This window comes from Amia ocellicauda, chromosome 2 (genome assembly GCF_036373705.1).
Source record: "Amia ocellicauda isolate fAmiCal2 chromosome 2, fAmiCal2.hap1, whole genome shotgun sequence".
In the NCBI taxonomy this organism is placed as follows: Eukaryota; Metazoa; Chordata; class Actinopteri; order Amiiformes; family Amiidae; genus Amia; species Amia ocellicauda.
The window spans coordinates 5,007,827-5,034,968 of NC_089851.1; the positions used below are offsets into that span (position 1 = coordinate 5,007,827).

Consider the following 27,142-nt stretch of genomic DNA (forward strand, 5'->3'; position numbering starts at 1 on the left):
ATTTTTATAGCCCACTCACTAGACTGAATTTAAGTAAGTTTGACTGCTGTAATTCTGCTATCAAACATTTTTAAAGCTGTGAAGAAAAATAGTTACAGGTGAAGACGGCTGTTCACATCGGCTTTTTCTGCACAGTGCTCTGAAACCTCCATCATTTACAGACTGTAATTGAGAAATTCAATCCAGAATCTCTTGGTTTCAGAGGCGTTTTTTAAAAGCATCCTCTCTCGACACAACGCAGCGCAGAGGTCAGAGGACGGCTCTGTTACAGTCGGACTCCAGTAGTGCAGCCAAAGTGATATTTGTTCTGGCCGTCGGCTCTTCTCCTGTTAATTTGTTTTACAGTAGGCGATAATTTCCTTTCTGCTGTGTGTACAGAAGGCAGTCAGGCACTATCAAGGGTAGGAGCCTCTAAAAGCCCATTTGTGAATCGCTGCATCCTCTCAGAGACTCTTGGGCTAGAACCAGCACTTGCGGGACTCGCAGTAATATGAGGCCAGTGCACTCTATTGATTAGCCGTTAGACTCCAGTAGAGCTTTCTATATCCCAGCACTTTACAGAGGGATCGATAGGAGCTTCATGGCATTAGTCAGGGACACCGGCTTATTATGCACTATTATCTTACAGACCTCACAACTAAAACATGTATTTAATTGGATTGGAATAGTGACTAATTGTATCGTGATTGAGATGGTTTTTAAATGTGTGCAGTATATGGAACTCGTTAGAAGTGTGATTTCATAATTTGTAACCCTTTGAAGCAACCAAACAACTCTCTACACCCCTTCTGAAGAGTAATTTGTTTAAATAAATAAAATGGCTGCCAGTATTAATATTTGTGAAGTATACGGACCAGTTCATTAAGGGTTGACTGAACCCCTGAATCTTTGGAATCGTCCGTGGATGGTGTGTGTATTGTGTGTGTATCTGTAACACATAATGTTATATTCATATCATGTACAATAATGCAAAGGGACTACAGTCAAAATGTTTTATGTTATTACATTCAATTAATCTGCACATGCTCATTAAATCTATGGTTGCTCTCCTCAGTCTAAACTTAACTGCATTTAATTATAGTATTTTTTTTTTTTTTTTAATGAACGCAATCAAGATTCACACACCCACTGCTGTTGTGCCCGTTAAGTAATTCTCCCTAGAATTAGATTAAATCAGGAATCTGTTAACTAATACGCTTTCTCATATAATCGTTCGTACTGATAAATAAGTTTAGCACTTGCGTCTCTGCGTCACTCATTACAGAGAATGAAATCTATTTTCAAACACTCAAAAGGTTCCATTGTTTTGCACGTACTAACAAGAAAAAAAGACTCATTTCGGAGCTCAGAATGCCTTTGCAAATGAACCTCGGCGTGTCTGAGCCGTGCGATGCGTCCTCTTCGCTCGGTGAAGCTCACACTGTGCCAGAGCAGCTGCAACCTGGAGAAATCCCACCGCAGAGACCATTCCTCTCCCCAGTCGGGAAGCTCTTTATGTTAAGCAAAGGGAGTCAAGTGAGCTTCAATACTGAGTTACTGTTAACTCTGGGGATGACGCCCCATGCAATACCTGAGCTGCAAATACTGATAAGACATTTAACCTCTGAATGGATACACGAACTCAGGAAATTAGGCTATAAGGCACCTTCGACCAGGACTCCTCTCCACCAACACCATTTCTTTCAGGGGTCCCTGTGATTGTGCCATCCCTGCGTCTCTCCCTCTCTCACTCTCTCCCTCTCCATTTGCTCTGATCTCTTAATGGCCAGTGTCTCCAGATGCTCTGCCTATGGGAAATGTGTCATTTGCCCCTAAATCTCAGCTGTACGTCGGCCATGATATTGTCTCGCAAGCACACATCTGGCTGTTGTGTCACGGCAGAAGATTCAGAGTGTGTTAAACGTGGCAAATGGGTATACCATCTACAGTTTGTGTTTAATACCGCAGCTTAGACCTGAACACAGTGACAGCCTGCAAGTTTGTGAGTCAGTCCTTTTTAGTACAGTAAGTTTTTTTTCTTTGAGACATCGCTAGCATTGCCGAATGTGTTGAATAAAGTCCAAATCATAAGCGGTTGCGTTTTGAAACAACTATATTCATCTGTTGATTCCTGCTAGAACTTTCATAAGAAATCTATGTGGTGTAAAAACCTGTAAAAAGCCCCTGTTCATTTGCAGACTTTAATGTATTTTCTTTAGAAGGAATGCACAGACCCTTGAAGTATTTTTTCTTAAGATCCCAATGAAAACTTGAAAATCATATATATTTTCACTTCATAAAATGTATGTTTTGCTCTACAAAGCACAAATTAAATGTGATCTGATTTTATATAATTTAATTCAGTGACATGGTTCTACCTGACATTTTCAAATGATTATTTTTTAATACATAGGAGCCCTGCATGATATAATAGTCTTCAGAAATTAGAATTAGAAAGTCTTCCCTATAGTATTAACAGTATGATATTTGCATGTTTTTTTTTGCTGTAGAAGCTTTGTTTTGGGCCTTTGTCTCGATACTTATTTAAATCTAATGGGGGGATTGAACTCATTTCTGCTGCTGTACACGAGTGATTTGAAGACGGCGCACCGAGGCTTGGTGAATTACTCTGCCCAGATTGACTAATGCCCTGCTATCCTGCCAGACTACAGCACCGGTACGCTGCTCTGATGAGGAGCTTGGCCTCCACGGGCAGAATTGGCTCACTGGTCCAGCTGACTAGGATGCTGAGGCAAGAAATTCCATCAGGATGTACATCTGACCACTGTCAGCTAAAGTATGGACTTCATCTGTGTATGATCCATACATCGATCTCTGAATAATATTAGCTAAGTGTTAGTAGCTGAACTATCCATTAATAATGATCGCAACTAGTTTCTGTCATTCCCTCTCATTCTCATACGAGCGAACATACAAATCTGTTGCTACTTGACTAGTGCAGACATAGTAAAGCTTTTTAGGGTTTTTATAGTGGGTACAGTGTGTGGCTGTCTTTTCTCCTGTAATTAAATCAAGGCGGTCACCCATCTGTCTCAAACCTTCATGTCTTTTTTGCGTGAGCAGGATGCAGTTGCCAGTCAGATTCGGTACAAGATCACCACGTACAGCTTCCTACTGAAGGCATAACTCCTTAATAATTATAATTATATTTTGATTGGTGTGTGATTGTGGCTCGGTTCTCACAGGGAATGTGGAGGCTGTGATTTGTTTTTCATGATGTGAGAGTGAATGATCCCGTGGTGCAGTCAGAGTGCTCTGTGAAATGCGTTTTACTCCTTGAGCGAGGGGGTTAGGGAGGCACGGGTGTAGATCGTGTGGTGCTTTGCGGCCGCAGCCGGTGGAATCGGTCGTGTCGCGGTGGTGAAGGATGTGCATAATAAACGTGTGTCCTACACACTGAAATACCCGGAGCAGCCCACACTAAAGGGGTGCTCCCTTGGACCCGCGTCTACAGCCCACCCATGAATTCGATTTCAATTAGGAAGGAGGCTGAAGAATATATTTTAAGCAACTGGTAGATTCTAGGAAACTAGGTCAGCATGTGGCAATGAAGATGATAGAAATGTCGCCTGTATTATTTTCTCATATCCTTGTCATTTTTTTATCCCCCCCACCCCCATTTTTTAACACATAGCTTGACAACTTAATAAGTTACATTTTCACTTGCTTGTCATCATGGTTTATTTAACCATGAAATTGCATTTATGAAATGAAATTGGCAAGATCTTTTTTGTTTAACTGTATGTTTGTTACATCTGTCTTCTCAGTGCTGGACACAGACACCTGATGTAAGCTACCACAGGTGTCAACCGTTTGTTTTGTCAATTGCAGACTCTGTTCGTAATCAGAATTGCTGGCTGATAAATGTCCGTCTGAATTGGAATCGGTCTTTTATAGTTGAGACGTGCAGATGTGGTCTATCTCTACTGTGATTCAACATAAGAACATTAGAGGAACATAAGAGAGTGTATAAATTGAGAGGAGCCCATTCGCCCCATCGTGCTTGTTTGGTGTCCATTAATAACTAAGTGATCAAGGATCCTATCCAATCTGTTTTTGAATGTTCCCAAATTGTCTCTTCAGCCACATCGCTGGGGAGTTTGTTCAGATTGTGACGCCTCTCTGTGTGAAGAAGTGTCTCCTGTTTTCCGTCTTGAATGCCTTGAAGCCCAATTTCCATTTGTGTCCCCGGGTGCGTGTGTCCCTGCTGATCTGGAAAAGCTCCTCTGGTTTGATGTGGTCAATGGCTTTCATGATTTTGAAGACTTGAATCAAGTCCCCACGTAGTCTCCTCTGTTCCAGGGTGAAAAGGTTCAGTTCCTCAGTCTCTCAGTAGGACATTCCCTTCAGACCTGGAATAAGTCTGGTTGCTCTCCTCTGAACTGCCTCTAGAGCAGCGATATCTTTCTTGAAGTGTGGAGCCCAGAACTGTCCACAGTATCCAGATGAGCTCTAACTAGTGCATTGTACAGTCTGAACATCACTGCCCTTGTTCTCAATTCTACACTTTTGACAATATACCCTAGCATTGTGTTTGCCTTTTTTATTGCTTCCCCACATTGTTTGGATGGAGAAAGTGAGGAGTCCACGTAGACTCCTAGGTCTTTCTCATGCGTTACTTCATCTAGTTCTGTTCCTCCCATAGTGTAATTATAGTGGACATTTTTGTTACCTGCATGTAATACCTTGCACTTGTCCACTCTGGTTTTAATTACCTTTGAGAGACTTTAACCCGTGAAGGGAATGAAAAGGCTGTTGTATTTAGGGTGTAATCAAACCCTCTGTGTAAATAAACATTTTCAAGACTTTTGCATATTTTGGGCTGCATTCCCATTGGTCTTATTCTCATGATAGCAAAGTAAGATAACGTTTTCTTGTTAGTATTGGAGGTGCACGATTCTCAATACTTCGCGCTCTGATCCTTTTGTGCTGGCTGGCAAACACGACTTTAAGACCCTGAAAGAGGAGAGTTAATCTAGTTACAAGCTGATCTGATTATGGTAGAATGGATAGCAGTGGCCCATTATTATTTTGTGGTCAATCATATGTTATACTCAATCAGATCAATTAATCATTTAATTGAGCACAGGTCTGTGGCGTTGTGCAGCACCGTCTGTACAAAATAGCAGGAGGCTTGTGGACAAGGCAGTGCTAATGTGTGTCTTTGCCAGTAGCAATTCAGAAACACTTTGCTGCCTTTAAAAGCCTTGCTGACACTTTAAGCGCATAGAAACTGCACTTTATGGTCTCATTATAATGACAGATAGGCCATGTAATTTAAGACCTTTTTGAAACCATATCTTAATCAGCAGCTCCGCAGTACAGCGGCAGATATATGGACTGTCTTCTTAAAACCATTAATTTAATCTGCTGTGCAATCACGCGATTTAGGAACCATTTATTTAATATGTAGTGGGAAAATTTACTTTTATTATGTTCTGTATATTATTTCTATATTATTAATTGTTTCATGTTGTTATAGTATTAACTGTTTCAGTTTTGTCTATGAAGCAATCATTTGTTTGTATTTACCCCTTTTTGGGGGCTACTTTAAGTTTGTTAAAGCATTTTCGTCTGTAGTTTCGTACCAAATGCCAAATGCCACAGAAATCTACAAAAAGCATGTTACCCTGTCTCCACCTTAAGGCTCATTGTTTCTTGACATGTATACAGCCATTATCTTATGAATAGTTGGCCAACTGCTGTCTGAGAGGGCACTTTAACTAACCAACCAGTCTTTTGTATTTTCAATCTCTTGGAGACTTAATCAACGACTGCATTATTATGCATGTGCTAAACTGAAAACCTGTACAACTCGATTTTAATGAGACCACTTCCAACAGAAACAATTGTAACCTATTGTTCATCACAAGATACAAAAAGGCTTCTTCCAACTCTCATCGCTAGTTCTTTTCTTCACTTCATGTGAGAGGAGAGCTCCGGGTTAACCTGTATTTATGTTTTGCATAATAAACTTGTTACTTCTTCATCGGTGTATCCTGAGAATTACTAAAACCACTACAAATAATAGATTGTTTTCTGACTTAATTTAAAAGACTGGGTACACTTACTAACTTTTAACATGAGAAACTAAGATGTCTTTGCGCAGTATTTTGGTGCAGTATTTGTTGTTAGCGCCTGCAAATAAATATAATCTATGTAATGGTGAAATGAACATGTGACCTGTATTCGACCACAGTTCTGTTGGGGCAGCTGCTCAAACGTGGGCATTGCCTGGGCAGAATCCGGTAAACGCACGAGTGCAATCGTTTGTGAAATCTAACAAACTATGACAAAACCTAGAAATGCAGATAAAAATAGTGTGGACGCATTAAAGGGCACAGAAAGATGATGCCTCCGCCTACTATCCCTCATTAAACCAGCGTTTCTCCCACCACAGTGGTTACTATAGAAATCGGGGAGCTGGAGGGGTTTCTTGCGTGAGAAATGCTGCAGCCGTTGGGAGACTCTGAACATCCTGAACGTCTGCAGATGTTTTCAGCGAGCAGCATCTGACACGTCTCTTTTTGTATCCTGGGCTGATGCAAATAATTCCCGGTCTTTATTTGAAAGTGTTACCATTGTACAGCTCTTGAGGTGGCCTGTGTGACTTTCTTGCAGGTTGCTAAAGCTTTGCCTTGATTCCTCACTCGACGAACATCAGAAGTGTGGGATTGTTATTATCGTCTGTTGATTCCCGTTGAGTCTAATCTATCTACATCTTATAGTCGCAATTTCTTTCATGTCAAGTGATCTCAAGGACTCGTCTCATGCTGAATACAAAGAGAGACCGAAAACAAAAAACAAAACTCTATCTGCTAACATAAAATAAAACACAATAATAATAATAATAACGCCCATAAATTGATTAATAAAAACAAGAACTAACCTTCTGTACTGCACAGGCGCTCCCTGGGTTATGGATGACTCAATTATAGGAAATCTGCTGCTAATGTTTATCTATAGCAGGTGGATATCTGAGTATTAAAGCATCATTTCTGTTTTTGGTGCAAGTGTGCAATGAAAGAGTGGGAGATTTAAATCTTGCAGCACAATTAAATATTAAGATTAAGATTGTGATAGACATTTTGGAAATATTTTTAATAGCTTTTTCTGACTGGGGGGCAAAACATTGAGCCTTTTTTCTATTCACAAGCCCATCTTGTGTGGAAGTTTTGTGTGTTGGTGCTTTTAGTTTTAAAGGGGTGTATGAAATTTGCTCTCAGCCACCTGTGGAATCATTGTTTTAACAGATATGTTAAGAATTGGAAGTTTTAACACCCATTTAATTTCACTATAACCTTTTTCTCAACGCTCATGTATTATGAACAGAGTCTAAGCTGGTCTATCCTGTATTCGCCACTCTGTCGAATTCAAACTCTTGTCAAACCATAAGCTAATCGTATGACCTCAGTTAATGTGATACTGTAACAGAATCAAGTCTTTCTTGTGTCAGTGTGATACGCTCTGTGGATACCTTGCGCAGGATGCTATACCAAGCAAAGACTGATTGATTGATTTGGTCTGCATTACTGTTGAGAAAGCACACAGCTGTATTATGAAACACTATCAACATTTCATATGCTGAGTGATGCTAATAATCACTGCAACCTTTCATTTCTGCTCTTATTGTTTAACAGGGCCTTTGAATTTTAGTTTTATGTATTTAAAGGTGAGTATTATTCTGCTGTTATCTGATCCTCCTGTCATAATACAATGTATTTGTCTTAATCTACAGTGTAGCCCTGAGGCTGCGTGTTGGCATCACATTGAACGCGCAGTGCTGCTTTCAGTCAGAGATGCTATAGATGCAGGAGATTTCATACCTCAGCTGCTAATTTGAACCTAACTGTTCTTTATTTTTAAAACAGCTGCGTCGTTCTCCCTGTTAAGTCATAGATCACGTATGTATTCTTTCTTTCTTCCACAGCATTCACAAAAATGATCACAGTAAACGGTCAGGAGTACCACCTTCAGCTCGTAGACACGGCTGGACAGGTGAGTGCGATTCGGTAGCGAGTCCTGTTCGAAACTCTGCAATTGCGACTTTGTCCTCAAAGTCATTTTAAATGTGTGATTGTGTTTATCTTTACTCCGTGTTTCAATGAATACATCTCCATACTCAAGTTTTGTGTAATAGAGGGCTTTTCTTACTCAATAGGATTATCATATCTTTCTATTTCCCCACCAGGATGAATATTCAATCTTTCCTCAGACGTACTCCATAGACATCAACGGATACATTCTGGTGTATTCAGTCACGTCTAACAAAAGGTAGGCCTTCCTTAATCATCTGGTTATTTGTCGTCGCTGTATTGTGCGGGTCAATACTGGTAGAGGACATCTGTGAAATCCACCTTGATTCTGCTGCAATAATGTGTTAAACTATGTCTTGATTTAATCTGAGGTGTTGGAGTAAGATGATAGTAGACAGAAATGGAAAACCCAGATAGATTGTTTTTGAATTTATGAATATGAAAGTGCTCAACTCTTTTTAAATTGCAGGTTTTCCTTTTTGTATTATTATTATTTTAACCGGAGAATTTCTCCAAGGTCATCCACTCATTCTACAAGTAGGTATTCTGGACTTTTTTTGACCTCATCCCCCGGAGACTGAAAGTTCCCACCACTTCAGAGCAGATTTGTGATTCATTGAACCCGAGAAGTCTTCTGTGGATTGGATTTTCCTCCAGGGAAAGCAGCAGAGTCTTCTCACAGTAGAAATCCTTGCAAATACACGATGCAAATCTTTTTAAGCTGGATTTATTGAAGCCCTAAAGACACAAATGCAATGTATGTTTAAGACTAAAACAATATTTGCAGGAAAATGATTTTGTCATTACATGTACTTTACCTGTAATCATGGGAGCTGTACGTACTGTTATTCTCAGTTCCAGTTTTAATATATTTCTTAACGTAATTCAGAATCAACCAAAACGGATAGCATTTCATCAGTCCAGTGCTTTCAGATTGAAGTCTAGGCCCACATCAAAAGTCGAGACATTATTGTATTTTGCACTGGGCTGGAGAATCTCGCCGCTGTGATCTATTCGGTATTCTGAAATTGCAGCTCCAGCTCAGTGCATTTGAAGCAGTCCTTGGCCTGGTCATCCCCTGTCACCTGGGCACTGCGATGCTGGCAGGGAGGTCAGGCGACTCATTAACCAGCGCTGCGAGAGTCTGGGAGGGAATTAATTAGAATTCCACAGGCATCCTTAATGAACTGCCTTTCTTCTATCTCATCTCAAAGCCACAAAGGACCATCATATCAGCTCCTGGGTTGTTGTTGAACTCTGTGTCTTGAAAGGTGTTGCTTTAGTCCCTATATATATCAATACTAAACTATATATTAGTATTGATGTACATTTATTTTGAAAAACGTATGTTATTTCGATCTGGCACCTCAAGCTAAAGGCCTGCCGACTCTCGACATTGATGACACTGACTGGTTTGTGGTTCATTTAACTGAATGGCTGAAACGACAGAAGCTGTAACTCTTGTAGGCACCTTTGTGGTGTCTGGGAAATGAAACCAACCCTGGGTAACAATGTGAGGATAAATCAGTCTGAGCTGGGCGAGGGAAACAAAATTGGGTAGGGTTTATGAGTGGATTTGTTATTTTTTCCTCTAACGAAGACCCAAAGACTGCAGTAATATTCTTGAACAGTTTTAGAAAATGTGGTTCTGTGTATCAGCCGTCTATTATTTCCACTTCACTTTTATAAATGCAGGTGAATTAGACATTTTTCAGCTTTTGTTTCCAGTTGTCCTTTAGTGTAACAACAATGTTTCTAGGATACTTTCAGATGTTTATAGGAGCCTTGTGGATTCTCCCATGAGATTAGTTTGTATATTAAGCTCCATAATGATTTCTGCCAGGGAGACCTGCGTTTGTAGATCCCAAGCTTTTTCTTGCAGTCATTACATTGTAGCCATTACTGTATAAAAGTAGCTTTCTGTGCAAACTTGACTGTGTTTTTTTTAAATCCTGACAGAGTTTAATCGTTCCACGTAATTATTGCAAATGCAACATGGAGACTGTGGTACAAGCGGATTCAGGACCAGGCAGCACATTTGTAACACATTTACACCGAGAGTTGTAGGTGTGTGAGGCGAACATCCGCCATGTTGCGGACCCTGATTGGCATGGGTCCTTTATGAGGCGACTCGATAAGATCATTGACTCAAGAATCTATAACAACTGGACAGTCAAGATAGAATAAACATCCTCCTCTTTGCAAATATTTTAAGCATTAATTAATATTAATTATTTTGAGCGTGCATGTTTTAAGCAGACTTGGAAGAAAGCTAAGCCGCTAAAAACATACAGAGAATTGAATGCTGTCGCTTTAACTTTCCGTCAGTAAATTACCGAGACCCTCTGTCAGGAGAACGCCTGCTTTGACTTCAGTGCCCTTTTGGGGCAATATTTACAACAACCCAAGTGAACATGAATATAATTGTTTCAGATTGGTCAGATACAGCAGTGCAGTTAATTGAACTGAAGTGCTTATAAGTTATTTAGAATATTAGTTCTATATGAATATTTATCTTCAGTTCTGTATTTAAGTCCAGTATTAATTCCACTATCCCAGCAGGGTTGACTGTGCTGATGAATGTGTGTTGCTGGTGCGTTCACATGTGTATATTACTTGATAAGCCTTACAAGGCAAGAGATTGGCAGCGTCATATCTGAAGAGGATTTTGAACAATGGAAATTACTTACAGGTATCTGGATAACAAAGACAACTAAACAAAAAGATTATCTATATATTATTGTCAGAACTCATTAAACAAATATATGGATTTAATCTTGTTTTATCTACTGCTACTACTATTATAATTATTATTTATGTATTGAATTTCTTATTGGCAGATGCCTTTATCCAGGGCGACTTACAGTTTATACAGAGTTACTGAAAGAGCCAAATTACAAGAGTGCTGAACAGCTCAGGAGAATAAGCTTCTAAATTACGAGTACAGTCTGAACAGATGTCTTAGTTAATCACCTGAAGGGGGTCCGGGACTCTGCTGTGTTGACCTCGGTTGGGAGGTCGTAGGGTGACTCGGAGATTCTCAGCAGAAGAAGAGGGGGAGAGTACGGTAGATTTTAAGTGAATTGAGATGGAGAGATCAGAAGGAGGTGAGGAGGGGGCCCAGGACAGAGCCGTGGGGCACACCTGTGAGGAGAGTTTGTGTTGTGGACGAGGACCCCCCCCCCAATATCTCTTGGTTCAGTGAGGAGAATGTAGACGGAAGAGAGTGTGTGAGGAGGGGAGAGAGGGAAGGGAAAGGAGATGAAGTGGTGGTCTGAGATGTCCAGAGAGGTCACAGAGAGAGTTGGAAGTGCCTCTGGAGGAGATGAGGTCCATCTGGCGGCCTGCCTTGTGAGTAAGAGGAATAAAGAAATAAAGAATGTGATAAACAATGATCTATCAACATGAAGAATAAACGCATTTTCACCGCGGGTCTAACTTTGATGTTCCGTAATTGTAATATTAGTTTTCTACTTGGGAGTGTTATACAGTTAAATATTATAATTTTTACACAGAAATTTCCTTATTTGTAGTTTTATGATTCTAATTGGGTAACTGTTTAAATTGCACTCATTAATGAATGAATACTTGCATACAGCCTTATTTTTGATTATATATTTCTGTTGAAGCTTTTTATGTTGCTAATTGTCAGAAATGGTTTCTCGTTTTATAGTAATTGCTGACAACACCACGGCCCAGTAAAGTGCTGGTGTTTAAGACATTTTTTTTTTTTTGTGCATCACAGTAGATATTTAAATCTGTTTTGTTTGGGTTTGAATGTGGAAGATGTACATTTTCAATCCTGCTTTTCTAATAATTATTATTAAAGATCACCGTTTGATCCCCAGTCCTTTATTCCTTACGGATGTGTAGATCAGATTTGAAAAACCGTAACGTTTTAATTGCCATAATATATTATTTAAACAACACAGGTGCGCAGGAAGGCAATAAAACCGAACGCGTTGCACACTGAAGATCACAGAATTGGCCAAGACTGTAGGAGCGGCCTGCGGGCGCTGTCCATGGTGCTGTATTTCCTCTCTGATTTTAAATCCGTGAACCTGCGGATCGGAGCTGCAGATATGGCACTTAAAGACCAAGCTGATATACTGTGTGGTAGAGTAGACCCATAATGAATGAAATAAAGGAGAGAGTAGAAAAATACTGAAGACTAAACTACTGAATGAACCTTCGCTATCTGCTGGTTTAGTCTAATGGCCTGGAATGAATCACGACTTTAGATGAAATTGCTTGAAAGGGTTTGATGCAGTGATAAGATATTACAGTCATATTTTAGCATCAGACGTCTCTGGCATGCCCACACACAGAGCTGATTGTATTTGTGCTGTCTTGGGAAAGAATTGGTGCTTGTTGATGTATTTACTTACTTTTAACTGTCATAGCCAATACATTTAGGATAAGATTAATACATTTCAGTTCACAGAGTGCTTTCTCATGGGGAGAGAAGTATAAGTGGTGATTTTGTTTTTAATATAATCATCAGCCTTTATTGACCTAGTGCCGGATGAAAGCCTGCCCAAGATATTTCCACTTTCGATATACAGAATCTGTTTTCCAGGTCACACCAGCAAATCCTGTTTAATCTTTCCATCTTTCATAGTCTTCTAGGTCTATTTTAATCTCTTGGGTTCCTTTCAGTAGCTTCCTTTGTCCATCGTTTATCCATTTTTCTTGCAATGTATCCACCCAGTTCTTTGTTAGGGGTTGTTTATTTAGCTAAACAAAACTCACGAAGATGGCACTGATTATGATATTATGAATTTGTCCAGGTAAAGTATAAATTTATATTGAAATATACACTCACCTAAAGGATTATTAGGAACACCATACTAATACTGTGTTTGACCCCCTTTCGCCTTCAGAACTGCCTTAATTCTACGTGGCATTGATTCAACAAGGTGCTGAAAGCATTCTTTAGAAATGTTGGCCCATATTGATAGGATAGCATCTTGCGGTTGATGGAGATTTGTGGGATGCACATCCAGGGCACGAAGCTCCCGTTCCACCACATCCCAAAGATGCTCTATTGGGTTGAGATCTGGTGACTGTGGGGGCCAGTTTAGTACAGTGAACTCATTGTCATGTTCAAGAAACCAATTTGAAATGATTCGACCTTTGTGACATGGTGCATTATCCTGCTGGAAGCAGCCATCAGAGGATGGGTACATGGTGGTCATAAAGGAATGGACATGGTCAGAAACAATGCTCAGGTAGGCCGTGGCATTTAAACGATGCCCAATTGGCACTAAGGGGCCTAAAGTGTGCCAAGAAAACATCCCCCACACCATTACACCACCACCACCAGCCTGCACAGTGGTAACAAGGCATGATGGATCCATGTTCTCATTCTGTTTACGCCAAATTCTGACTCTACCATCTGAATGTCTCAACAGAAATCGAGACTCATCAGACCAGGCAACATTTTTCCAGTCTTCAACTGTCCAATTTTGGTGAGCTTGTGCAAATTGTAGCCTCTTTTTCCTATTTGTAGTGGAGATGAGTGGTACCTGGTGGGGTCTTCTGCTGTTGTAGCCCATCCGCCTCAAGGTTGTACGTGTTGTGGCTTCACAAATGCTTTGCTGCATACCTCGGTTGTAACGAGTGGTTATTTCAGTCAAAGTTGCTCTTCTATCAGCTTGAATCAGTCGGCCCATTCTCCTCTGACCTCTAGCATCAACAAGGCATTTTCGCCCACAGGACTGCCGCATACTGGATGTTTTTCCCTTTTCACACCATTCTTTGTAAACCCTAGAAATGGTTGTGCGTGAAAATCCCAGTAACTGAGCAGATTGTGAAATACTCAGACCGACCCGTCTGGCACCAACAACCATGCCACGCTCAAAATTGCTTAAATCACCTTTCTTTCCCATTCAGACATTCAGTTTGGAGTTCAGGAGATTGTCTTGACCAGGACCACACCCCTAAATGCATTGAAGCAACTGCCATGTGATTGGTTGGTTAGATAATTGCATTAATGAGACATTGAACAGGTGTTCCTAATAATCCTTTAGGTGAGTGTATATGGCAATTCCACCTAAGGACAATATTGACCCAATCCTGTGTCTGTAACTATAAATCGTCGTGAAGTTTCCCTTGGCTGACCCATCTGTTGGAAGGACACAGCGTTGCCAGGGGTGGCTGAGGCCGAAGTGGTCAGCTTTGCCTGCTGTCTCTGTTTCAGTTAGATAAAGAAGGTCAATCATGGAGAAAAAACTGAAAAACAAAGCGCAAGACAGCAGAGCGAAATTTACTTCACACACAAGTCATTATTCTTCACCTCCAATGGGGATTCCAGCTTTTTCATTTGAAATAACACATTTGGAAGATTTGCATAGTCTTGTTCAATTTGTAAATGTCAGCAAAGTGTTATCTAAGGTGCGATTATGACAAATAGTGAGCTGGATTAAACATATTAGGAGGCAGAGCTGAAAGAGCCCCATAAAACATTTCAGACGGAGCTGTTCAAGATATTTCCCATCGGAAGAAGCAACAAAGGAACCTCTCTTGTACACAGTATGGAGTATTCTGTCTTTTAGTTCTTAACAATCTGTATGTGTGGCATTTATCTGTGAAAGACAGAGATACGGAGGACTTATGGGGTGTACAGATGCTTCGAGATGGATTCTTTTATGTAATGAGTGACATGCACGATTGGTCCAGGATATTCCTGTCTTCTCATTCTTTTATAGCCTCAGTACTGATTGGGTTCAACAGCCGGGAATCAGACTGTCTCTGCGTTGTGCTACTGGATAGGATCCTTGGACCAAACAAGCACGATGGGGCGAATGGCCTCCTCTCGATTGGACACTTTATGTTCTTCTTCTTAGTTCTTAAACACTAAAACAGGGTTTAGTCTATTGGCGCAACGTTATAGTTTTTGACCTCCTTTCATTGCTTCGTTAAGACATGTCTTTCGAATAAGAGAGATTTTTACTTCCAGGTCTCATTTGCCCTTGAAAGGGGCAGGATGCTTTGGATGGTATAGTGCTTCACTGCCTCCTCTTTGGCATGGGATGTACACCCTAAACTAAGTCTTGGTAGTTGAGTGACTGATGATATATTGAGCAATGGGTCAATGAAGCAATGAAGGACAGGACTGGCCTACAACATTGTTATCCAGACTGTTAAGCTGTAATTACGTCGTGCAATTAGCTCCTACTGGAAGGTCACACCTGATGTGTAGTATAAAAACATTTTATAAGTGTTGAATGGCCAAAATTCCCAGATTAATTAATACTTTCTTTTCTTGTTTTACAGTTTTGAAGTCGTAAAAGTCATCCACGAAAAGTTGTTGGATATGGTGGGGAAAGTTCAGTAAGTATTCCTTTCTTGACGCACAGATTAGAGTTTGAAAGAATCTTGTTTGTTTGTCTTTTCAAATCTTGTGTTCTCTCTTCTTCTCCTCTGTGTAGAGTACCCATAATGTTGGTTGGAAACAAAAAAGATCTGCACATGGAGAGGTATGTCCGTCCATCCATACGTCCCATCCCCCAGTGTGTGTTACTGTAGATGGACAAGAACGCACTGTGTTCCTCAAGGGTTGCAGACAATATGGAGTGCTAAGTGCATTAAGATGTAGATAAATAACCCCACATACCACTGTTATCTACAGTTAATCCTTGTCCCATAAGATGGACTTAAATGTGGTACCGTGTCAAATCTGCTACCAGTGAAACTGTGCTTCTCAAACACACACATCCTAGTCGAAGGAAACGTGCACGCAAGCTGAGTACGCCTGGCTGCCTCGACGTGATCTGTCCACTTAGGGGTGCACGCTGCGTCTTTCATCACAGAGACATCATTCCCCCTGCTCTACCTCATCAAATACAGCCCGGTGAAATGCTTTATTTTTCTCTCATGATTAAATGGGGAGAAAACAACCACAAAAACAACCAGCCATGATACTGTAGATGTCTTTAATGCACATGAAGCTTTCTGCAGTGAAGTGCGCTCTGTTCCTGATCAGAAAACTCCACGAGGTGCACGCCTATTATAACTGCTTCTGCTTTTATGTCTCTGTGCTTTCATGACTAGACCACTTTCAGCTGCAGATTGCTTTTGACAGAGTTTCAGATTCAGAGCAGTTTTCCCCCTCCTTGCGTTTGATCTGTCCTCTGGGCGTTGAGAAGCACACCACACTTCCATCCACACAGTCCAGCTCGAGGTGACCGCAGGGACGCAGCATCTAAACATGTCTGCTGCGGAGGAGTGGTGGAAGGGCACATTTACAAAGTCAGTGAAGTAAAGGGAAACTCTGTGTTTTCCCTGAAGTATTTAACGGCTAGACTTTTCTCTTTCCATATAAAGAGTGTTAAGTCTCCCTGCGTGAGCTGCACAACTAAAGTATTCCAATCGATAAACATTTAATGGTATCTAAGTGATGTTTTAATAGTGCAAGACTTTTAATGGAGAGAAATAAGTCCAACAAAACTGATAAACCGAAGACCCCCATGTCTGAGCTGCTGTTTTTAATAATATGACGGGGATGCCCATTGAATCTGAAGTATTTATGGGCTTGTGTAGAATTCCCCAAACCCTTTAAACAAACGGGAGCATTTTTCTTTCTGCCATTTTGGATACTGGGAAGCTAAATAGGAACATTCTCCGACATCCTATATCTCGGACGCTTTGGGTTAGATGTCCGTTTTGCCTTGTATAGAGTCTGTGGGACCAGACTGAAGGGAGGAACTCTGATGCCGGTCTGGACCGTTGGCCAAGGCTGTGAACACGCAGAAACACACTTAGACTTGAGTGCTTCTTCCCACTAAAAGCTCATTTTTATATTCCGAAGTAGCCCAGAGTAAATTAGACGTGTAGGATTAGAGCACAGTGTTGCAGCACACAGCAAACTAATGCCAAATCATATGAGGAAATGTAAGTTTACTGCCATTCATTCCCGGCAGTGGTTTGACCAAATGTCTTTCTTTCACGATCTAGTGATTTGCATTTGACCATACGTACAAAGTTCTCCAAAACATTGTTATACTTCATGGGCAGCCCAACGCCAGTCCCTGTTCTGCAGTTTCCCCTCCAGTTTAGAGAATTATATGCAATGTTCAAGTCTGATCTAGTTTTGTCAACTTTATGAAAAGGTAGAAAACACATGACTACTATTTTTAATGGGATAAGTAATTCAGATTAATGCAGCCTGAGCCATACATCCAAAGCATATTGTGTTCATTCAGTAGACGTGTCTTCCGAGAGTGTCTTTAAAATAAACTTTGGTGACACTTTTGTAACTAAGGCTGAGAAGTGATATGAATATCTTCAGGGACAGTCCTCAAATAATGTCTCTGTTGTTGTTTTTTCAGTCGGCTGTGTAATATTCGGTCCCTGTGTTTTGTGTGATTTTCTAGGGTGATCAGTTGTGAAGAAGGGAAGGCTTTAGCAGAGACCTGGAACGCAGCCTTTATGGAGTCGTCCGCTAAAGAAAACCAGGTATATTTCTCATCACAGCTCACACGCCTAGCTTCAACACTCCCCTATTCTGCCACTTGGGTTTAATCCATCTTTCTCTCAGAGCAGTCACGCTATTAAACGCTCCTAATTCAAGACCACCACCACCGTTCTGACATTTCCCACACATTGCAATGTGGTATGCATCACTAAATTTAAACAAGAACACTTGTATAAATGCAAAACTGGATGGTGGTTCCTGGCCTTTAAACCCATTTTATCCAGCAGTGGCCATGACACGCACACCACACACTTCTGATATACTAGGTGACTTTAAAATGAAAGTGCACGCAACAGCTCCCAGGGTTTTCACTTAGACCAAACCGTCTGACAGGCTTGATGAGTTTTCCAGAACAGGTCTGTCAGACTTGTTATTAGAAACACCTTCCATTGATGCTATAAAGTTTTATACAAATATTTAGCTTTACAATTTGAATGTACTAATTTTTTTCAGGGGAAATGTGGTTGAGATCTGCTAACCTTTGCTTTCTCACTGTATGTACTGTTTCTGTTGTAAAACATTGCAGGGCACAGGTTACTGTATGTGCCAGGCTCAGATGGAGTTGATTTAACTTGAATATTGTGCCTTTAGGTGTATTCTTTGCCAAAATTAATTAATTGAATTGGCTACAGAGAGCTATCAATCAGTTCAGGCCAAGCAATGGGAGGGTTTGGACTGAAAGAAAATGTCAAAACAGTTTTTATTGACCAGCTTTGAATTCTATGCAGTCAATTTTTAGCCTTCACAAATATCCCAACACTTTCCATACAAAATAGGAAGTGCTACATGAAGCATTTCTGACTGAAACACTGCTGTGTTCCCTGTTTTATATAGAAATGACCTGGAAAGTAATGAACTCCTTATGTGGCAACTTTAGTTCTTCTTCTCAAGAGTTTGGCTTGTATATCACTATGTCAAATAAAAATAAAACGTACGCTACCAGTCTTAAAACCACAACAACAGTTGCCGATTGAAAACCAGTGTGTGCTTTTGAATGACCTGGTTTTGCCCTCATTCTGTGAGAAGATGATCAATGTTTTATTTTCTCACAGGGGGTCTTGGTATAACCGAGTTCCTGTCGAATATTTTTAGAAAACAATGAATTCTGATTCAAGAGCAAGTAACTCAGAAAGTCATCGAACTTTATACACATGGATACCATTTTAATCTACACAGTGCTTAAAGATTCACAGATATTTTATGTTTTGGGCAAATTACCTACCAGCCTAGTGCATCCATTGGCCTTCGGGCTTTTAAGCACCATTCCAGCACTAGCAGAAAACTGAGTCTAAAATGTTGCTGTGTGTCGTAATGGTCTTCACTCGGCCCCGCTGCTGTTAACCGTGACATTTTAAAATTGAAATAGGATACATTTTTTGGCGGCTCTTAAAATAGTTTGAGATTCTGGGCTTCACCGTGCCCTTTCTCTGCCTGTGCGCTTCGATTAAATTACTCGGTTTAAGATGCACATCACAGACTGTTAAATGCCAATCAGGAGAAATAAAGGAAATAATTAAATCTTCATCTCTTTAGGTTACAATTATGGTGTCGATTCTTTTCCTTCCTGCTCAGATTAATAAATTAGGAGCCGCAGAAACAGGCTGGCATCTGTCGTGACAAAAAGGCGTGTTGGAGGATAATCCGAATAAAGACGCATGAACGATGGCGTCCTAACATCCACCACGGGGGAATAATTTATCTTCCGTATTCATAATACACTGGAGATTCTATATTATTATTATTATTATTTTTATTTCTTGGCAGATGCCCTTATCCAGGGCGACTTACAACATAAGTGCAAAAATACAGTGAAGTACAAGGCATCAATCATTACAAGTTCAACTTGGCTAAAACATAGCAATTCAAAATACATTTTACAAATTCCAATTTACAAATTACACAAGTACAGTAAGAGACTTCCTACATCCTGGACGGTGAAAGCTAAGTGCTGTCAAGATGTAGGGTTACAGACGAGGGCTACGGGAAAGGGAGCAAGGAGGAAAACAATCACATCAATCACGCTATAGTGTCTGTGTGTGTGTGTACAGTAACCCCACTGGCACGTGTTTAGGTACACGCATATTTCTGTTCATTTTTGTCATGTGTGCATTCTGTAAAAATACCCATCTTACGTTGATCTCGGCCGTGCCATTTAAGTGGCGAAGAATAAAATGCCATGCTGTTATCAATGTGTGCTTCAAGGGCATGTTGCTGCATGTTCGAGCTCCACTGCCTGCTGTTCAGTGTGCAGGACCCAGCTGGCCCCGTGCCTGTCTGAAAGGTAATTATATACAGAGATGGGCTGAGGACACCCTGAGCGTCAGTCTACCAGGAGCCACCGGGGCGACGGCTAAAAAAAAAGGTCAGAGGGTTTATTGCCAACCATTGGGAGGAAGCTGGAGAGACACGCTCACTAAGATGGCCGTCCTTATTTCAATCTTTCACCGCACATGTCAGAAACGCGTGTCCATGTTTTGTAACACAACGGGCTGCTTTCACAGACTGAGGTGAGCACTATTCCTGGACATCCCGGTGTTATTTTAGGAAGATAATCCAAGACTTGTGTTAATCAGGGTTCCTGATGTGTTACTAAATGAATTGATGGTAATACATATATATATATATATATATATATATATATATATATATATATATATATATATATATATATATATATATATACTCACCTAAAGGATTATTAGGAACACCTGTTCAATTTCTCATTAATGCAATTATCTAACCAACCAATCACATGGCAGTTGCTTCAATGCATTTAGGGGTGTGGTCCTGGTCAAGACAATCTCCTGAACTCCAAACTGAATGTCTGAATGGGAAAGAAAGGTGATTTAAGCAATTTTGAGCGTGGCATGGTTGTTGGTGCCACACGGGCCGGTCTGAGTATTTCACAATCTGCTCAGTTACTGGGATTTTCACGCACAACCATTTCTAGGGTTTACAAAGAATGGTGTGAAAAGGGAAAAACATCCAGTATGCGGCAGTCCTGTGGGCGAAAATGCCTTGTTGATGCTAGAGGTCAGAGGAGAATGGGCCGACTGATTCAAGCTGATAGAAGAGCAACTTTGACTGAAATAACCACTCGTTACAACCGAGGTATGCAGCAAAGCATTTGTGAAGCCACAACACGTACAACCTTGAGGCGGATGGGCTACAACAGCAGAAGACCCCACCGGGTACCACTCATCTCCACTACAAATAGGAAAAAGAGGCTACAATTTGCACAAGCTCACCAAAATTGGACAGTTGAAGACTGGAAAAATGTTGCCTGGTCTGATGAGTCTCGATTTCTGTTGAGACATTCAGATGGTAGAGTCAGAATTTGGCGTAAACAGAATGAGAACATGGATCCATCATGCCTTGTTACCACTGTGCAGGCTGGTGGTGGTGGTGTAATGGTGTGGGGGATGTTTTCTTGGCACACTTTAGGCCCCTTAGTGCCAATTGGGCATCATTTAAATGCCACGGCCTACCTGAGCATTGTTTCTGACCATGTCCATCCCTTTATGACCACCATGTACCCATCCTCTGATGGCTACTTCCAGCAGGATAATGCACCATGTCACAAAGGTCGAATCATTTCAAATTGGTTTCTTGAACATGACAATGAGTTCACTGTACTAAACTGGCCCCCACAGTCACCAGATCTCAACCCAATAGAGCATCTTTGGGATGTGGTGGAACGGGAGCTTCGTGCCCTGGATGTGCATCCCACAAATCTCCATCAACTGCAAGATGCTATCCTATCAATATGGGCCAACATTTCTAAAGAATGCTTTCAGCACCTTGTTGAATCAATGCCACGTAGAATTAAGGCAGTTCTGAAGGCGAAAGGGGGTCAAACACAGTATTAGTATGGTGTTCCTAATAATCCTTTAGGTGAGTGTGTATATATATATATATATATATATATATATATACACCGATCAGCCATAACATTATGACCACCTGTCTAATATTGTGTAGGTCCCCCTTTTGCCACCAAAACAGCCCTGACCCGTCGAGGCATGGACTCCACTAGACCTCTGAAGGTGTGCTGTGGTATCTGGCACCAAGACGTTAGCAGCAGATCCTTTAAGTCCTGTAAGTTGCGAGGTGGGGCCTCCATGGATCGGACTTGTTTGTCCAGCACATCCCACAGATGCTCGATTGGATTGAGATCTGAGGAATTTGGAGGCCAAGTCAACACCTTGAACTCGTGATTCATCAGACCAGGCCACCTTCTTCCATTGCTCCGTGGTCCAGTTCTGATGCTCACGTGCCCATTGTAGGCGCTTTCGGCAGTGGACAGGGGTCAGCATGGGCACCCTGACTGGTCTGCGGCTACGCAGCCCCATACGCAACAAACTGCGATGCACTGTGTGTTCTGACACCTTTCTATCAGAACCAGCATTCACTTTTTCAGCAATTTGAGCTACAGTAGCTCGTCTGTTGGATCGGACCACACGGGCCAGCCTTCGCTCCCCACGTGCATCAGTGAGCCTTGGCCGCCCATGACCCTGTCGCCGGTTCACCGCTTTTCCTTCCTTGGACCACTTTTGATAGGTACTGACCGGGAACACCCCACAAGAGCTGCAGTTTTGGAGATGCTCCAGTCAGTGGTCATAATGTTATGGCTTATCGTTGTATATATAATATAGGCCGTGACCAGGCCGTGACCTGGAACATAATATTTAGTAAAAGCAACACTGAATGAAAAGAACACACACTCGCATAGAAATGTTATGACGTTTATATACATATATTTTGTTTTCCATTCGGTGGCCATTTGATTCAATGCCAAGGTCCAAAAAAATATATATGAACGTATATGTAATTAGAATTTAAGGAGAAATCTTAGAACTTCTTAGACTAGAATGTCTTAAGAATTCTACTTTCAGCAAAATTATGTTTGCTAAAAAAAAAAACATCTTTACAACAGCATGAAAATATAGATTTATTCAAGGTGTTGCTGCTCACCTGAAAGGTATTGCAAGTTCAGTGTGCTGTTTGTGTTCAGGGGGAACCCTCAGATAATTCCAGCTTTGTCCCATCATTGTGAAGATGTCCTAAAATCACAAGCGTCACTTGCTACTGCAATGTTGGACTGCTAAACTGTCCCTCACTTTAGGGTTGTAATGATCTGTTTGTCCTGCAGGGGGCGTATCATATCCATTACTGAGGCAGTGGGGCAGCTTCCTGTCTGTCTGCAATGTCATGATTTCAACAGTGAAATATTTCTTCAAATGAATTCTAATTTTAATCTATCATGCGAAATATGAACAATTTTAAATCTATTTTACAATTAAAGCCTTAATAGCAGTGAATAAACTGTTCCTGTCCACCTTGGTGTGGTTTTTACGTCTGTAAATTGATAACTCTCAATAGCATGTGTATCAACATAATATTTGTCAGCAATAGTTACATATTACAAACTACACAGAAGATCTAATCACAAACACATCGTACATGTCTTACTGTAAATCTGAGCTGCCTGGACCAGTGAATCGATAAATAACATTGAATTATGTATGACCTGTAATCTGTCGGAGAATAGCTGGTCTGGTACATTAACACGTCGGTTAACATCCCCCTCTGTCCTACAGCTGCTCACTAGAGTGCGCTGAACACATCTTGTTTTAATATCAACATGCAGCCCAATAAACCGTCATGTTTATACTGTTTGAGTGCGTTTCCAGTCGGCCACTGCTTTCCGTCCTGTTAAGAACATAAGAACATAAAGTTTACAGTCAAGAGGAGGCCTTTCGCCCCATCATGCTCATTTGGTTTCCATTAATAACTAAGTGATCAAGGATCCTATCCAGTCTGTTTTTGAATGTTCCCAAATTGTCTCTTCAGCCACATCGCTGGCGAGTTTGTTCAGATTGTGACGCCTCTCTGTGTGAAGAAGTGTCTCCTGTTTTCTGTCTTGAATGCCTTGAAGCCCAATTTCCATTTGTGTCCATTGTGTTTGTCTTTTTTATTGCTTCCCCACATTGTTTGGATGGAGAAAGTGAGGCGTCCACATAGACTCCTAGGTCTTTCTCATGCGTTACTTCATCTAGTTCTGTTCCTCCCATAGTGTAATTATAGTGGACATTTGTTACCTGCATGTAATACCTTGCACTTGTCCACATTGAATTTCATTTGCCAGGTGTCGGCCCACAACTGAATATTATCTGAGTCCCTCTGAATAGCCTGTGCTGCCAAGATTGTATCTGCTGAGCCGCCTATTTTAGTATCATCTGCAGATTTGACAAGTTTGCTAACTATCCCAGAGTCCAGATCATTAATATAGATTAGAAAAAGCAAAGGCCCTAGTACTGATCCCTGTGGAACTCCACTAACAACCTCACTCCAGTTAGAAGCGACTCCTCTAACCGACACTTTCAAATTGTGCTGTTGTTTCCAGTGCGTTAGTGACCGGCATGTCTTCCTTGTGCTGTGTTTTTCAGACTGCGGTGGAGGTCTTCAAGAGGATAATTCTGGAGGCGGAGAAGATCGACGGAGGGGCTCCGCAGGGCAGGACGTCCTGCTCGCTCATGTAGGACCCGACAGACGCACTGGACACTGGGATATCCCTCTACTTGAAGAGGCTAACAGCCTGTTTTCCTCCAGATAAACTAGGCTTTCTTTTCTTTTTCTTTTTTTTGTAAAATAGTCTCTTCATTAAGTTCCGTTCCTCTCCGCTCCGGGCGACTCCCCCGACTCCAGGCCTACCCCCCGTGCGAGAGCCTCACTTCTGTTTTCTGTTTTCTGGTTTTAAGCCTCTTTCTCTTCTCTTTTTTTTTTTATTTTCCTCCTCCTCCAATTTGTATATTGTATTTCTTAAAGTTCATTATGGCCAATAAATTTGCCAGCATTAATTTCTTGTGTAGTGAAATGTTTAAAATCTTTTTCCCCCGATTGTAATCATTAAAGCCGCATATTGTTACACTGTTATTTAAGTCCATTGCCCTGGTTGTGCGCGTCATTTTATCCTCACATCTTTTCATGTCCATTTCACTTCCCAAACTGGACTCAGCTTTACTCCCACTACTTTCATTCTTTTCTGTTGTCAGACGTCATGTGACATGGAGATTTCGGCAGCTCAACTTTTCCAAGGAATCTTTTATGTTTCTCTCGTATAATTGTACGGTTTTCCAGGTTTTTTGTTGGGTCATTTTGTGTTTTCAAGCACAGAATATTAGCAGTTATATCAACTCAGGGCACAAAACAGACTTGTCAATGTACAGCAGGGAGGCATAAACACACTACTGTTAACAGTTGATTTTTGGTTTGTTTAAGAGGTTTTATACTCCTTAAATCAGTGATACATTTCCAGTTACCTACATATTACCTACATATTCTGGTAAAGGTGCAAGATTGAGTTGTAATCTTCCTACAGGAGATGAAATATCCTTCACAGGGTTCATTGCTGCCATTCCAATTAAATTGCATTTATTGAAGATGATTTCTGGTCAAGTTGTGATGCATTCAGATCCCTTTCAAATATTCTGTGCCTTATAAAGAAATAAATTGATATTTTGAAGCACACTGATTAATATAGAAATATGCTTAACTAAGTAACCGATTTAAATGTTGAGGTTACCATTGAGTATTTCTGTACGATCTATACCACAGATCTATACCACAGATCTACACAACAGCCGTGTGCTATGTATGATATCCCCATGGATGTCTTTAAAACCTTCAAACACTCATTTAGCATTCTTACTGTGTTAGCATTACAGCGCACTGTCTTCAGGCAGAGCAGAGCATTTACACTGGAAGGCTTTCTTGTTTGGGAGATTATAATTAACAGAAAGAAAGCCAAACATCTGGGAACCAGTCAAGTTTGAGTAAATCTGGCGCGTCGCGGCAGACAGATGGGTTTCGAATTTTTCAAATTGTGGCTCCAGGCAAGACAGGTGTTAACCAGAACCAGTCTGTGAAGGATCAGAATCGGAGTTTGGGAAATGTTTGTCAGAAGCATCCATGGTATATTCTCTGTCCTTTTTGATTCTGATTTAATTTAATATGCTGTTTTCATTAATTGAAAAACACATACAGAATCTTTTATTGTTTTAAAAATTGATATTACATTTAGTTGAAACTTTAATGAACAATATTAACCCAAATTAATCAAATAGTTTTGAATGAATGAATCTATTATTCTTTATCAATGAGATGTAAGAGTTTGTTGAACCAATCAGTTTACAGAAAACGAAAGATTTTAATTGACTGAACTGACTGAAGACCGGGATTGTTTCAGTGATTGACAGAAACGCCAATCATTTCCATGGAGTGCCAGTCACACGTTTACAAACCCCAGTATCTGCTCCCTCTCTCCTGCTCTACGGAAGGGGTTCTCAGCGGTTTGTTGTTCTCCTTTTGTGGTTCAAGTTGTGGCGATTGTTTCAGAAAAACTGAGATGCTTTAGTCAATAAGAGTTGCGGTCTCATGGCCTGGGAGACATGTCAAGAATTTTTTCTTTTTAGGGTTTAGAATGGCTTGGTAACGTTTCAGGTTTCACCTGTTCATCCTAAAAGTCACTTTTCTTAAGTCATCTGTTGTCATTTCTTATCTTTTCATACGGTTCACCATTGTAGTGGCTCCTCTATGGCGGATACATGCGGGTTACTTTGTAACATTTCATGAAATATGCAGTTCATCTGAAGGTTCACCTGAATCAAAACCGATGTCATGAAAATTCAGTGTGTCGCCCCTCTTTGTTGTCAGTTGCAAGCTTGCCTCCCTACCTTAGGGAATAAAACAAATCAGTAGGGAACACTACACACTAATCTATAGCTTCTGGATAATTCATTATGGACATTCACTTCTTTTACTCTGCTATCGCAATATCCTTCAGTTTATGAGCATTTTCGTCAGTTTGGAAATTTAATTTAAAATGGCGAACTCCTCTGTACCTACCACTTCAGGGCTCGGAGGTAATAGCATACGCTGTTTTTAAAAGTTAGATTGAATCGAGCATGTCCTTCCTTCTTTGCATGAATGAGAAATACATTTAAAGCCATTCCTATTTGAGTTATCATCATTACCATTTATTAGCAGATTCCTTACCCAGGGTGAACTCTTGCCCAGGGTTATACCACAACCTTCTTATAAAATGATCTGAAGGAAATTACTGCAACCTGATCATTACTAAGCCATTAATGACATTTAACAGTGCATTTGTAGAGCTAATGAAGTAACAACCTGGCCTTGTGAAGCAGTGATGTCTCTTAATTGGAGTCAGTTCAGCGGCACCTTTGCTGAATTTCGACTAAGTGGTGCTTGACATGAATTACATTCAATATTGTAACTGTTTCCAACTTTTAATGTCTGTCAGTCAGTTAAATATTAACATGCTTATAGATTTAACTTTCCCAGGCAGAACAATCCAGCAACGAGACGAGAATCTGCTTTCGTGACATACAGTCCACACTCCGCTTTCACCGTGAAGGTGCCAAGAAAGATTGAGCAGGGGCTGCTCGGAAGTATCTGAAAAGATTTCACTGCTGATTTTTAATGATATCTTGCAAATCTGAACTGGCACTATTTGAAGACCTGAAAAACCTGCCTTCAAAAGTTTTCCTGCTGACTGTGCTCTATACTTCAGCACTCATGGTACATATTCTGGGTACAGATTGTC

The 27,142-nt window shown here is 40.7% G+C and overlaps 1 protein-coding gene across 1 annotated transcript in view; it reads left to right on the forward strand.

Annotated features, from left to right (window-relative positions):
- The window catches only part of rheb (Ras homolog, mTORC1 binding), a 44,907-nt gene extending 20,457 nt beyond the window's left edge, over window positions 1–24,450 (forward strand). Inside the window, exons 3-8 of the mRNA XM_066716556.1 lie at window positions 7,931–7,998; window positions 8,192–8,274; window positions 15,315–15,371; window positions 15,470–15,517; window positions 17,414–17,495; window positions 23,964–24,450. Of these exons, the coding sequence (XP_066572653.1) occupies window positions 7,931–7,998; window positions 8,192–8,274; window positions 15,315–15,371; window positions 15,470–15,517; window positions 17,414–17,495; window positions 23,964–24,056 (431 nt within the window). The 3' untranslated portion in view covers window positions 24,057–24,450. The remainder of the gene's footprint in view (window positions 1–7,930; window positions 7,999–8,191; window positions 8,275–15,314; window positions 15,372–15,469; window positions 15,518–17,413; window positions 17,496–23,963) is intronic.
- Window positions 24,451–27,142: the final 2,692 nt, after the last annotated feature.